Source organism: Dama dama, chromosome 6 (genome assembly GCF_033118175.1).
Source record: "Dama dama isolate Ldn47 chromosome 6, ASM3311817v1, whole genome shotgun sequence".
Taxonomy (NCBI): Eukaryota; Metazoa; Chordata; class Mammalia; order Artiodactyla; family Cervidae; genus Dama; species Dama dama.
In genome coordinates, this window is record NC_083686.1 from 44,221,670 (window position 1) to 44,236,916 (window position 15,247).

At 41.7% G+C, this 15,247-nt stretch overlaps 1 protein-coding gene across 1 annotated transcript in view; it reads left to right on the forward strand.

The window, feature by feature from the left end:
• The first annotated feature begins 626 nt into the window (after positions 1-626).
• NMU (neuromedin U) overlaps positions 627-15,247 on the forward strand; it is a 28,992-nt gene continuing 14,371 nt past the window's right edge. The window contains exons 1-3 of the mRNA XM_061145915.1: positions 627-820; positions 7,876-7,934; positions 12,804-12,851. Of these exons, the coding sequence (XP_061001898.1) occupies positions 709-820; positions 7,876-7,934; positions 12,804-12,851 (219 nt within the window). The 5' untranslated portion in view covers positions 627-708. The remainder of the gene's footprint in view (positions 821-7,875; positions 7,935-12,803; positions 12,852-15,247) is intronic.

The window sequence follows — 15,247 nt, forward strand, 5'->3', positions numbered from 1 at the left end:
GGAAAATTCCATGGACAGAGGAGACTGGTGGGCTGCAGTCCATGAGGTCGCAGAGTCGGGCACGACTGAGCATCTAACACTAACTAACTATGCACCATGAGCCAGCACTGCTCTCAGGCTCCCTGGGCGAGTACCAGCAGCTGGGGGTGAACAGGGGAATGGAACAGAGGTGTGTGCGCCGAGGTGGCTCCCCGAGCTCTGGACAAGAGGTGCGGCACAGCCGAGTGGGGCAGAGAGGGCTTTCCGGGGAGGGTGCAGAGGGGTCGTCTCTGGCAGAGCATAGCCACCACCAAGTTTAAAAGCCGGGATACCAGCCTCTTCTGGCCGCCTGGTTTGCATTCCCCTCCGGCTCCCCGTCAGTGCTTCCCAAGAAGGGAATGGACATGCTTCGTTTTAATTCCACGATCCTCCATTGCAGAGACCCTAGGGACAGGAGGGTGAAAGATGCGTGGTACCCTGAGTCAGAAACTCGTGCATGGGGTGCGGGGTGGGGCGGGTTGGGAGTGACGCGAGGAAGGCCGGGGGCGGGAGGTGACGCGCGCGCGGGGACCTAGCCGCCTCAGCTCACGTGTCCACGAGATTTAAAAGTTGGCCGCGCGTGGGGCGGTCGGTCTGGCCGCGGAGCCGGGAGAACAGCGCGCCGGGGACGCGGAAGCTCAGCCGGAGCACTGCTCGGAGCGCGCGTCGGGTGCAGCGCAGGGTCCCGGGATGCCGCGAGTCGCGAGCCGCCGCCCCGAGCCGCCCGCGGGACATGTGGCCGCCGGGTCCCCGCTCCTGCTGCTGCTGCTGCTGCTGTCTTGTTGCGCGGACGCCTGCGGAGGTAAGAGGACCCCGCGCCCCCTGGGACAGCCGCGCCGCGTCCCGTCCAGTGCCTCTCCTCCCCGCTGCAGTCCTCGATCTCTTATCTCCTTTTCTCTTTACTCTTGGCTGGCGGGATTGGCCAGCCCCTCATGCCGCGGTGCGCGGGTCGCCACCCCAGGGCAGCCTGGGCGCACGTGTCTGTGGCCCGGCTCGAGCCTGGACCTGGGCCTGGGGGAAACCCCCAAGCCGGGCAGTCCTCCCAGACTTCGGATGTCCAGCCCGCATGATTTATGGTCACGGGAGTTAAAATAGTGAAAATGAAAAGGCTTTTCCTTTGATTGCAATTACTGGAGGGATTGACAATGAAGCAAAACTAGAGTGGGTGTGATACTCCCCCAGCTGATGTGAGGTCAACTTGGAAAGTGCTCCGCTTTCTTGGTGAGTGAGCCCCTGGACTGTTCAGGTAACCCGGCGCAGTAACAGGCCCCTGTCCGGCAGTATGGAAAAGGGAGATCGTGGGCTCTGGGCCACGTAGGTTATTTCACACCGGATCAGGAATATAGAGTCGGGGAAGCAAGTGTGCAAGCCCGCCTTTCTGTCACTGCTGCAGCTAAAGCCACTGAAGGCAGCTACGATTTGATAGTAACAAGGACTTCTGTGCCTCGCTTAGAGGAAGTGAAAGTGGTCGTTGCTCGGTCGTGTCTGACTCTTTGAGACCCCATGGACCGTAGCCCGCTAGGCTCCTCTGTCCATGGGATTCTCTAGGCAAGAATATTGGAGTGGGTTGCCATTTCCTCCTCCTGGGGATCTTCCCGACCCAGGAATTGAACCTGGGTCTCCTGCACTGGCAGGCAGAATTCTTTACCATCTGAACCACCAGCGAAGCCGTGGCTTAGAGGAAACATGGGGGGAAAGCAAAAGCAAGGTCTGGAAGGGGTGTCCGAAGCTTGGGGCTTGGAGTAGAGTAGATATAGCCTGTTCCAGTGGAAAGATCACTTCCCTGCTCCCTTAAGGTTACCTTTCCAAGTAGCCTGAGGGGACCATCCCTCATCTCCCAGCTTTGAGCCAGGGCCCTCCTGGGCCAGTGGTAGCCCTACTAAGATCGTGACTTTTCTAGATCTGCAACGGGTCCCCTTAGTTTCCCTCTGCTCTCCTCTCGGTAGTGTAAGGGAGGGCTGTTTCCTCATTGTCCATAATGTTAGGGCTTGAAACCATTAGTGTGGGAACCTTCCTTAACCTGTAGCCCAGCCCCCTATTAGAGGTGGGGGAACTGACACATCATTCTTTTCCTAATGGAGTTATTGTTATTGCTGACCTCTTATTGTTTTCCCCCTTTCCTTGGGGCATTTGAGATTCAGAGAGGTGGGAACTCCTTGGCTTGAAAAGCAGGGTAATTTGGTTGTGAAATGTAAGCAGTAGAAGCTAGGAGACCTAAACCTTCTCCATCACATGTTCAGCAGTGATACAGCATGCCTTTTGCAAAGTCACGTTAATCTTTTTCCATTTTAAATTTGTTATTGGTAAAATTAGGATGGTCACTTTTATCTACCTTATTCAGAAAGCAGATTATCATAGTTTAATTTTTTTTTCTCTGTGAAGCAAATTTACTTTCCATGCATGTTAAGTACTATATGCTTGCAGTGAATTTTGCATCAGTGAGAGAGAACTTCTTTTAGCAAGGGGATACAGGGGAATTTTCAGGCTCCTGGTGATTGGGCAGAAACTATAGAAAGCAGCAGCCACTTTCTAAAAACAGCAAGTCTTGGGTGTTATTTCCAAAAGAGGGTATCTGCTGGTTGACCAATCCTCTCGTAAATATCTCCACTGTTTCTCAAGTTAAGGGATGAGATACCTCTTTCCCTACACAGAAATCCCCCTAGAGTACCTTTTTGTGTCTTCTTTCCCCATCAGACCTGCTGTTAATACTAAAAAACTAATTTTATCTCTCTAAAAATGTGATGAGAAGGGAAGAGGGTGAATTTACCCTCATCTGATCTGCGCTGGTGATCTGCTGTATTCCTGAGCTCTGACAGTAGCACTGGAGGGGAAGCTTGACATAAAGAAGCCAAACTGGGAGATAATCCACCAAGATTAATCATTATGCAAGGTGCAAGTGGATGTATCAAAAAACAACAAAGCAAATGCCACAAAGCCAGAGGAAAAAAATCATGTCAATAAGTGCAGCGTCCTCGGCAAAAATGAGTTAGCAGAGCTGCAATGGCAATAAAAAGGTAAAGGGGCAGTCACAGAGTCGGTGGCTGGAAACAGTTTACCGTTCAAAGAACATTAAAATGAAGACAGAAATTTCCTGAAAGAGAGGTACCTTTGGATATCTGTGACAAACTGTCACTTGACACGGCGTCTGACAAGAAGTGATCAAGTGCCCAAGACTAAATTAAGAAGTGTCTTTTCCCACTCATGAAATAGTTCTTGAAATTCAGTCAGCAGTAATGATTTCTGATTTCCAAATCCTACACTAGCTAAGTACTAGCAATGAGAAAAGAAAATGGACACTACTTTTAGAATAGCCAGATCTGCTTTTCTTTCTCTTACACATGGTGTATTTACAGATGCACAAGCTGTTGATCCATATTATTTGCATTAGTTATATTGTTCAGTATAAAACTAAAGGTTTCCCTTTATGAGATAGTGTTAAGTATAAATATCTTGAAACTGATCAAAAATAGTGCAGTTGTTAACACAACATTGTAAACCAACTGTGTGTGTGTGTGTGTGTGTGTGCACTTAGTCGTGTCCAACTTTTGGTGACCCCATGGACCGTAGCCCACCAGGCTCCTGTCTATGGAATTTTGCAGGCAAGAAAACTGGAGTGGGTTGCCATTTCCTACTTCAGGGGATCTTCTGGACCCAGGGATCAAACCCATCATTGGCAGGCAGATTCTTTACCACTGTGCCACCTGGGAAGTTCTACTCTTAATAAAAGCCCTACTTTTAATAAAAATTAAAAGCAAAAACAAAAGAAATCCAATGCCATTATTAGGATATAGAAGAGAGTGGCACTGTCCTGACAGTATTTGGGAAAGTATCTAGCACTGCTATTTGATAATGTAAAGCCCACATCCTGGGTATGTCGAGAGGAAAAACACATCAACTTTAGTTAACAAATAGACAAAGGGGAAATTTTTTCCTCTTACGTTTGGATTTAGTCATAGGTTATTAAAGCTTTTCTACAAATTATAGGTAAACATTTAAAAATTCTGGTTTTTCTAACCTTTCTACCCTGCGACTGTGTTTATGTGTTCTGTGTAAGAGCCACAAAGTATCCCTTTTTTATTATATAAATGCTTGGGACTAAGTTAGACAGTGGCAGTTTTGGTGTGGCCGATGCCAGCTTGGGGAAATGGAAGGAGACAAAGTCTCAAAGGTCTTGGTAAGGCTGTAGGGAGGGGGTGCTTCCGCTTTTACTGGAGGGTGGAGGATAGTCAAGAGAAGAAGGAATATGAAATTGTGTTCACTAAACAGAAATGCCCTGTCAAACAGAGATTAACCCTGGTACGATGAGTGGAGAAATCAAAAGTACAGGCAGGTGAAGACTGCATCCAGCAAGTGAAATTCCTTGTGTATTTCCTTGCATTATACTTGACTCTGGTTCTCTTCAATCAAATACTGCTCTCTCCCTTTATCCCCCTTTCTTTTACCTTCCTCTTTTTCAAAGCTGTGTACGCTGGGTAACTATAGGTGAGTAAGGCATTCAACCTGTAAGGAATGGTCCGATGGCCTGTTAGTTTTTTTTCATGAGAATATTTATATCCCTCTTTTGGAATTATTCAGACTTGTTAAAAAGCTTAAACCTAAAACGTTTCTTTGAGCTGCCTAGTTCTGTCAAAAAAGAGGCATCCTCTGTTTCTTTCTGCAATGCAGTGCTCATTGCCTCTGGCTGTTCACTGTTATCCATGGACCAGCCGCATCAGTTTATTACCAGGAAGCTTGCTAGAAATGCAGACTCTTGGGCCTGTACCCAGATCTCTGAATCAGAATCTCATTTAGTCAGATCACCAGCTGTTTTGTGTAAAAATTTGAGAAGCACAGCTTTATCTGTTTCTGAAAACAGAATGAACTTAGAGTAACAGTCACCAGACAATAGTGACTTTGAGATATACCTTTGGGCTGGGATAAGAAATATATAATTGAGAAGTGTGTAAGATTGTTTGTGCACCTAGAATAGCTGTCCCATGAAAGGGGATTCAAATAAATGAACTCTCGACTATGGACTACATGATCCATGTAAGTTACTTCTAATGCTGGGTACAGAAAATGTAGTTAAATACTGTTACTTTTATTAGAACTTAGCTTCAATAACAGTATAAATTTGAGTGAACTCAAAGCAAGACTTGACTGAAAAGTGGTAGAATTAGGGGGAAAAATCTGTTAGGATTTGGAATCGGTCATACCTGGCTTGAGGGCTTCCCAGGTTACTCAAGTGGTAAAGAATCTGCCTGCCAATGCAGGAGCCACAGGAGACCCAGGTTGGATCCCTGGGTTGGAAAGATCCTCTAGAGGAGGACATGGCAACTCACTCCAGTATTCTTGCCTGAGAAATCCCATGTGCAGAGGAGCCTGGTGGGCTACAGTCCATTGGGTCACAAGTCAGACATGACCGAGCCTGCACGCAGACCTGATTTGAAATCTGCTTCTGCTATGTATGTGTTTTCGTGACCTGAGACAAATTGTTTAATCTTTCCTTGCTTCAGTTGCCTCATCTTAAAATGGGAATAAGGAGAATAGCTACTTTTAAAGGTTGGTGTCAAGGTTTAAGGACATGACACGTTTTAAAGCTTAACACAGCGCCTGTGGATTTCCTGGGGGCTCCAGTGGTAAAGAATCCACCTGCAAAGCATGAGACCCAGGTTCCGTCCCTGGAGCGGGAGGATCCCCTGGAGAAGGGCACGACAGCCCACTCCAGAATTCTTGCCTGGAGAATTCCATGGACAGAGGAGCCTGGTGGAACACAGTCCACGGGGTGCAAAGAGTCAGGCATGACTGAGAGACTAACACTTTCATTTTCATAAAAGGATATTTTCTTAACTTTAGTAAAAACAAATGTATATATATATATAATAAAAATAATTACATTTAATATTTATAATTTATACAGTATGAATTTGCAAATTAAACCTGTAAAGAAAATATTACTTTAGAGGATATAAGCTAGTTAACATTTTATTTCAACAATAATTAAGGCCTTAACAATTAATTCTTTTTTTAACCTCTGAGCCACCAGTGTCTCCTTAATTCTTTTTTTTAAAAGACCTTTTCTGAGATACAGTTTATGTACCACAAAATTGATCTGTTTAATGATGTAGCTCAGTGGTTTTTAAGTGGACTTAAAGAGCTGGGCACTCATTTGCCTATACATGTTTCCTTTTTGTCTATTGATTCGAAAGAGTTCTATCCTATAGGGATCTCTGCCATCACCTTTTATTAAATATGTTTCATACATTTTGAGAGTTTTTGTTTGTCTTTTAATTTAAATTAATTTGTGATTTATGGTATAAATAAGTTTTCATGAAGGTGGTCAAAAGGTACAAACTTTCAGTTATAATAAAGTGTTAGTCACTCACTTGTGTCCGACTCTTTGCGACCCCATGGACTATAGCCCACCAGGCTCCTCAGTCCATGGAATTCTCCAGGCAAGAATACTGGAGAGGGTAGCCATTCCCTTTTCCCAGGGACGTTCCTGACCCAGGGATTGAACCCTGATCTCCTGCATTGCGGGCAGATTCTTTATCATCTGAGCTACCAGGGAAGCCCCACTAGTTATAGGAAGTACTAGTGATTTACATACAAATAAGCATAAAGTTTACATAAAGTTGTGCTATAACATTGTATTCATGCATTTACATGGATTTTATGTGATACTTCATCATCTAAGTTCTCTTTCATGATCACATTAGGAATACCCTGGAGGCATTGTCTTACTTGAAAAATGTTATTTCAATTGGTTGAATATCATTCTTTACATATTTAGGTCAAACAAGGGCCAGCACTAAACCCAAACTAAAAAAAATATGTGTCTGCAATAAATTTTTGTTCCTGCATTATCATACATAGTGGCAAAAGTGACTCTTCAAGCATTCTGAATTAAGTAGAATGGATTTCTTACTTTTTTATGCTCTGTTTTACAAAACTTTTAGTAGTTTTACTTCTCCTTAACAAATGAAGTATTGATTCACCTCTACCAAAAAGAAGAGAGAGAGGAAGAAAAGAAAGTGTGGTGCGGCTATCACAACAACACGGTTTGCCATCATCCCCCAAACATCTCATGTCCGTTTGCAGTCAGTCCCCATTCCTATCCTCAGCCCTAAGCAGCCAGTAATCTAGCACGATAGATTTGCCTTCTCTGGACGTTCCATAGTAATGGATCCATACATTTATATGTATGAATATATCTTATGCATTTGCTTATTTGATTTAGCACAATCTGTTTGAGATTCATCTCTGTTTGCAGCCTATGTCAATAGTTCATTCCTTCTTATAGACCACAATTTTCCATTGTATGGATGTACTACATTTTGTTAATTCACCAGGTGATGGGTATTTGTAGTGTTTCCACTTCAGGGCTATTATGAATAATGCTACTATGCATGTTCATGTACAAGTTTTTGTGTGGACATATAAGTCTTTCACTCTTGAGAGTAACGTTTTTGTAATGCTATTAAAGTTTGTTTAATAATTATGTCTCCTTGGTTGCTGGTGGTTTAGTCTCTAAGTCGTGTCCAACTCTTTTGGGACCCCATGGACTGTAGCCCTCCAGGCTCCTCTGTCCATGGGATTTCCCAAGCAAGAATTCTGGGGTGGGTTGCCATTTCCTTTTCCAGCGGATCTTCCCCACCCAGGGATCAAACCCCAGTCTCCTGCGTTGCAAGGGATCTTTACCAACTGAACCACCAGGGAATCCTTATACTGAGTCAAATCCGGAGATACCTAATGAACTAGGAGGATAATGATATACAGTGAGAAATGAGAAATATCATCCAAAAATGAATTATATATAATGTTTAGTTTTAGGAGAAATATTATAACATTAACTTGTGAGTATAACTTTATTTTTAGGTGCTCCAGTATTACCTCAAGGATTACAGCCTGAACAAGAATTACAGTTGTGGAATGAGGTAAACAATTATCATTACACAAATTAGTGGAAATTTACCCTTTTTAAAATTGTCACAAAAAATAAAATAAAATAAAATTATCATGGTAAAGTGAAATAATGTAATTGAGCTTTGCAATTTTAGCAACATTCTGAATTCATAATTTTTTTTATTAAATGAAAGAAGGAAAGATGAAAAGAAACCAAAAATACTGTAAATGGTGAAGATGGCAGAAATAAATCCTAATACTGGAATAATGAGAATAAATATGAATGTGCTAAAATATACCACTTAAAAGAGATTATCAGACCAGATATTAAAAACAGATTCAGCAACATGGTCTATGTAAAAGTCACACTTGAAGCAGAAAACAAAAAGTGGTTGAGAATGGAAAATGACACACCAAGTAAATATGAACTGCACAAAAATTGGAGTAGCAGTCTTAACATCTGATAAAGTAGAATTCAAGTACATGAACCATTTTAACAGATAAACATATGTTGATAAAAGAGCAACAGAGCAAAAAGATACAGCCATCATGAATATGTATTAACAGAAGTGAAAATGAAAGCAACCCCATGGACTATACAGTCCATGGAATTCTCCAGGTTAAAATACTGGAGTGGGTAGCCTTTCCCTTCCCCAGGGGATCTTCCCAACCCAGGGATCAAACCCAGGTCTCCTGCATTACAGGTGGATTCTTTACCAGCTGAGCCACAAGGGAAGTCCAAGAATACTGGAGTGAGTAGCCCACCCCTTCTCCAGTGGATCTTCCCAACCCAGGAATTGAACCAGGGTCTCCTGCATTGCAGATAGATTCTTTACCAACTGAGCTATCAGGGAAGCCCGTATTAACAGAAGAATCTCCAAACTTATTTAAGAATTGATAGAAATTCAGGGAAAAATAGATAAATGAACATTTGTAGTTGGAGATTTTAATATACCTCTCTCAAAACTGATAGTTAAAGCAAATAGCACACAAGTAGATATGTCAAAGACCTAACAATACAATTCATAAATTTGAGCTATTAGAAATATTTTAAAAAGCATGTACTAAATAGTATGCATATTCTTTTTGAATATAACTGAGGCATTTAAAAATGTAGACTGTGTCTTAGAAGACAAGAAGGTTTCCATAAGTTAGAAAGGGTCCATTTAAAATGTTTTCCAATTATAATGCAATAAAGTTAGGAACTATCAGCAAAGGGATAACTTAAATATCCCATTTGCTTGGAAAATATATGGCATTGGTGAATAGCTCTATGTTGAAAAGAATGATATAAAAATATTATAGGTCAAAGTTTGTATGCTACAGTTAAAACAGTAGCTAGAAAGAAACTTCATATATATTTTTCAGGACAGAAGAAAATTTAAAAACAAATATCCTTAGCATTCAGCTAAAAAATGAGGGGAAAGAACAACAGGGAAAATTCAAATAAACAGGAATGAAGTAAATAATAAAAATAAGGGCAGAAATAGATTTTTAAAAGAGAGAGGAGAAGCAGAACAACAATATTAACAAAACCATATATTTATTGTTTCAGAATGTTAATAAGCACTTGTAGTGCTGATTTTAAAAAGCAGAGGGAAAGAGAAGGATAAAAAAGGACAAAGACTGAAAAAGAGTAGATCATCAACAAAAATAGAGATTTTATAAATATTTTAAATAAGTGTTATAGGCGATTGACTGGTGAAGTTTGTGCAACTCTATAAATAACACTAAAAACCATTGAACGGTACACTTTAAATGGATGAGTTGTATGAAATGTAAATTGTGTCTCAGTAAGCTGTTACCTGCCCCCCCAAGTATTATGGACAGCTATATGGTGATAATTTTGAAAACGTAGATGAAATGGATAAATTCCTAGAAACAATACCTTATGTCCAAAAGGTGCAACATTAATACACTAAGTATTGAAGAAACAATTTCTTCTTTCCTTGTAAAGTGAAAGTGTTGTTCGCTCAGTTGTGTCTGACTCTTTGTGACCCTATGGACCGTAGCCCACCAAGCTCCTCTGTCCATGGAATTCTCCAGGCAAGAATACTGGAGTGGGTTGCCATTTCCTTCTTCAGGGGATCTTCCCAACCCAGTGATCAAACCCAGGTCTCCTGCATTGCAGGCAAATTATTTACCATCTGAACCCTCAGGGAAGCCCTCTTCCAATCAATAGCCAGAAGCCTCCAGTACTATGTTTACATACAGTAAATGTAGCTAAAGGATCTCCATAAAGTATAAATTTCCTCTAGAATTCTGTTATTTAATGTTCACCTAGTTAAGGAATTTCTCTTCTCCTTTCTTAAGAGTTTTGTTAATCCTAAATAAAATGTGATCTTAATCAAATATTTTACCTGTACCAACACTGAGATAAGCAACATGCCTGTCAACCACAAATTGGCACTTGCTGTGGGTGCTTGCCATCTACCTCTACAACAATTAAATTGTGTGCAGCTATAACTGCTGACCTTCAACACTTCCTGAAAAAGTTCAGGGTGGAGAGCAGAAATGAGGCACTCTGTGCTTCGGGACGGAGAAGGCAATGGCACCCCACTCCAGTACTCTTGCCTGGAAAATCCCATGGATAGAGGAACCTGGTAGGCTGCAGTCCATGGGGTCGTGAAGAGTCAGACATGACTGAGCAACTTCACTTTCACTTTTCACTTTCATGCATTGGAGAAGGAAATGGCAACCCACTCCAGTGTTCTTGCCTGGAGAATCCCAGCAACGGGGGAGCCTGGTGGGCTGACGTCTATGGGGTTGCACAGAGTCAGACACAACTGAAGCGACTTAGCAGCAGCAGCAGCAGAAATATATTAATAAGATGACAAATTAGATAATGGATATTAATGTAGAATATAGAAACATGTATTTTACCTTGAAATTATATTTCTGTGAAAAATCTTTGAAAAAACTTTTAGATGATAATCAAATGGAGTTGTAAAACCACTATAAATTCTTTTATAAAAAATATTTTAAAAAGTAAAATGTTTAGAACATATAGCTAAGCTTTCTACCAGAGGTTTTCAAAATTACAAAGCTATTCAGACACTAGAAACAGGTACTTTTCAAACCAAAAACAGAGACCTAAACATTTTCAAAGGGATTCATCAATGGACTCCACAGAGTTCTCAAAAGCAATTAGTGGTACTTAAAACCATCAGGGCCATAAACTGAACAAAAGGAACAAGTGCTTACCCAAAGGGAAAGATGGCAGACGGTACAGCTCTGCCTTTTAAAGAAAGGAGTACGGAGACTGAAAAGCTTTGCAATTATCTACTAATTTGATTAACTGGAGTTTTTTCTTATTCTGATGTTTTTATTCAAGCAATATTGATGCTCTGATTAGTGAACCCTGAGTTTCAAGAGTCTTTGGACTTGACTACTTCACACAGATGGGCAGCCTGGGCTGGGGGTGGACAGCTTACTCTTGAGTAAATAACATCTTCAGATACCTAAACATCACTATTTTGGGAGGGACCACTTCCTCCTACCCTACTAAGGCAAACTTAATCACGTTTGGGGATGATACACTAAGCATTGGTCACAATTCAAAGCTTAAAAGGGTATCTTTTGGTTTTCCTCTCTCAGTTGACTTCTTTTTTATGTCCTAAAAGCTCAATACAGTTTAATTAAAGAGTATTTATTGATCATGTATTTGAGCACATTAAATAGCCCCTGACCTCAAGAAGTTTACCGTGTGTGTGTGTGTGTGTGTGTGTGTGTGTGTGTGTGTGTGTGAGAGAGAGAGAGAGAGAGAGAGAGAGAGAGAGATTCTGAAAAGAATCTTTAGAAGAGGGAGCAGGTGATGGACACAAGGGACAAATAGAATAAAGCAATTCTCCCAATACAAGTTTTGTGACGTAAAAAGGAGACACAAACATTTGTTTTTCTGTAATACTATATGTTACCACATATACTTTTGTTATTCTCTAGGTTAGAGAATCAGATATTTTAGTTCATGTTTTAGTTTACTTCAGGTTTGTTGGAAACAATAAGGAGCTTAAGAAATTATGATTGAAGGATATAATTATCCTCCCTTCAGTTTAGTGTGAGAAATGAAATTCAACAAACAATTCTAGAATTAAAAGGAGACCCCTGAGATGTTATGTCATAAATAGGACTCAACCTAAATCATCCCAGACAGACAAGAATCAGTCCCATTTTTTCCAGTCCCATTTTAAAAGGCCACTAAAGTCATAAATGCCATTAATTACTCTAGACCCCGAGCATATTGCTTAACTTCTCAGCATAGTTTTTAATGATTAATATAAATCTCTTATACTATAGTTTAAAATCTTTTGAAGTTTCTTTTAAGGATAAAAGCTGAGGACAGCTAGTTGTCAAGCATAGTCAATAAACCTTCATTGTAAAATAGAACCATTTTCTAATGCTGGCTTCTTGATAGAGAACTAGAAGATGGCTCATGTTGTGTAAGAAAAAGTTTTTACTGTATACTCTTTATTGCTTAGCATGTATGCTATTTTCCTGTTAGTTTAGATGATGTGATTAGATTTATATGTAGTAAAGAACCACGTAACAGGATGCTCCTTAATTTTGAGGCCATTCTTTAGTCACCACACACATTTCTCAGGCTGAATAACACTAAAAGTTTTTCCCTTCAATGTTTGAAGCATCTCTTATCTCTGACGATCCCTACAACTAGAAATGGGGATGTATACCCCTGTGCCTGGGGTCAGATCTTGGGGAAACTCCAATTCCAGGACTTCCTTAGATAGTTTAAAAGCCTCCTCCTTCCCAAATCCAGAGTCCTGAACAGTCATGGAACCTTCATTAATGTTTTACAAGTAACCTGATTTTATAAAATCTGCTTTCTGTTTTTTGTGATCGCCTGTCTGTTTCCAGGATGTAACTGGAATTTTCATGTTTTACAGATAAATGATGCTTGTTTGTCTTTGTTGTCCGTGCATCCACAGCCTCAGGTAATTCCAAATGGAGTTGTTTCAGAGTGATGTAAGCATTTGTGTCATGCTGAAATACTGCATTTCTCCCTCTGGACCTGTCATGATTTTATGGACTTATTAAAACATGTCAACATACTGGAAATTATTATATCATCGGCAGGTAATAATGAGTGTCAAGAGTTTATGTAAGGTACCAGGCTTTACCTCTAAGAACAATAGATATGCAGATAAAGTACCCATATTTTAGAAAGTAAAATGCTAATTTCAAAATCAAATTCTGTGTTAAAATGTGTCTCTGGCTGTATTAAGGGACTAATATTCTGGTCCCTCAATTGAGTTTTCAACCCATGGAGAGATGAACTTACAGAGTCAGATTTAGGAGATAAAAATATCATTGTAACTGAAAAGTCAGTTTGTGAATGTGGTCTTAGACATGCTGACCTTGCTAAAACTACCCCCAGAATTAAACTGAGGTTAGTCAGAGACTCAAGCCGTTTGCCAGAATCAGGTTTTGTGCCCCAGGGCAGTGACAAGGCAAGAACACCTGGCCAGAGAACTGGCTACCTGAGAGGCAAGGGCTGGACAGAGCGCGCCCACTTTCTTGCTGCCAACCATCGGTCAGGTTAACTCATTCCTCTCTAAAAGAAGGCTGGGGAGAGAGGAGTGTTAGTCCAGCTCCTATACCTGGAAGTGATACCACCCAGGGTTCCTGGCCTCCCCTAATAAGCAGAAATTGACTAGAGGCCAGGCAAGAAATTCAGACAAAGGTTTTTTGGGGCCCCTGTTGCCGCAGAGGGAGCAAGAACAAATAACAGGTTCCCTTGCTCGCACTCCCTGGGTCTTGGGGTGGGGAGCTGGTTCCTTTATATGGGGTGAGGATAGGGGTATGTCCAGGGGTCGGGCTGGAGGGATGGCTTAGGCGTTTTGCCCACCTCTCTGGTGGTGTCCCGGAGAAGGCAATGGCACTCCACTCCAGTACTCTTGCCTGGAGAATCCCATGCACGGAGGAGCCTGGTGGGCTGCAGTCCATGGGGTCACTAAGGCTCGGACACGACTGAGCGACTTCACTTTCACTTTTCACTTTCATGCATTGGAGAAGGAAATGGTAACCCACTTCAGTGTTCTTGCCTGGAGAATCCCAGGGACAGAGGAGCCTGGTAGGCTGCCGTCTATGGGGTCGCACAGAGTCGGACACGACTGAAGTGACTTAGCAGCAGCAGCAGCTGGTGGTGTCCAGTGCAGACTCAGTTCTCCTGCTTTTGCTCCTGGCTCTTCAGAAGTAGCGGTTGGGTTTTTTTTGTCTGTTGGTATCTTTTTGCCCACAATTTGCCCCAACTGCCCAAACATCAGTTATTTTTAGTCCCATATAGTTTCTTTGCATTTTGTTGCTCAAGGAGAGCTTTGTCCAGGTACAAGCATTGCAGCAAAAGGTCCTGGGTCCCCGCCTGTCTCAGAAACATGGGGAGGAGTGGGAAGTCAGTGTGCCCTTACACGTCTCTGCTGGACACTGCTCCTTCTGTCTGCAGTTCTGTCCCTGAGTGCCAGTGTAGCAGAGTTAGCCTTCGTGTCATACCTTTCTGAATCAGCATCACTAGTCTCCTGATCAGAGAGGGCTCAGCAGAGGCTCTTGGCTCAGCCCCTCTCAGAGCAGTCAGCTCTGTGCCTGGGGTGACCACTGCACGGTCTGGCCAGGGTGCAGTGCCTGTCCTTCACACAGCCCTTCTAGAATGTTATCCTGGCCGGTGTGGAGGAGCAGCCTCGTAAAGTGCTGCATTTCTGCTGCCTCACTGGGTCCTCAGCCTGCAGAGGACCACCTGCAGTACGTTACAGGCATTAGGAGGTAAAGAGAAACCACAATCACGATAGGTTGACGTTTGTGAATGATATTTCAAATTGTTTGAGGAACCTTGGTGGATATATAACATGGGATGGATATTAATCAGCACACAAGCTTTTGCATTATATATAAAATTCAGGAGCACCCTCAGAATCACTTTTATGTCTGCAAAATTAAAAGGATGAATTTTAAAGCACTCATCTAAAAACCATAAAAGTAAATTAGGCTTTTATTGGCTTTGGAGACTGTGTGCCTTTTGAGGAGAGCTTGGTATATTTACTATGAAAGCTTTTACACTAATTGATACCATTAAAAAAATAATTAATTTTCACATTAGCTATGATGCATGTGATTCTCTGAAGAGTTCTTCAAAACATTTTTACCAAATAGGAAATAAAGACTCTTTTAAAAGGTCCATGATAAAAAAAAAAATAAAAATAAAAATCCCATATGAGAAAAATCCTTAAACAACAGTTGCAGCTCAGTGAATATGGCTTCATGTAAAAAGCTGCTGAAGGAAATAGAATTTGTTTGGAAACTTTTTCTGTCAGACTTCAGTCTTGATGCCACACCTCGT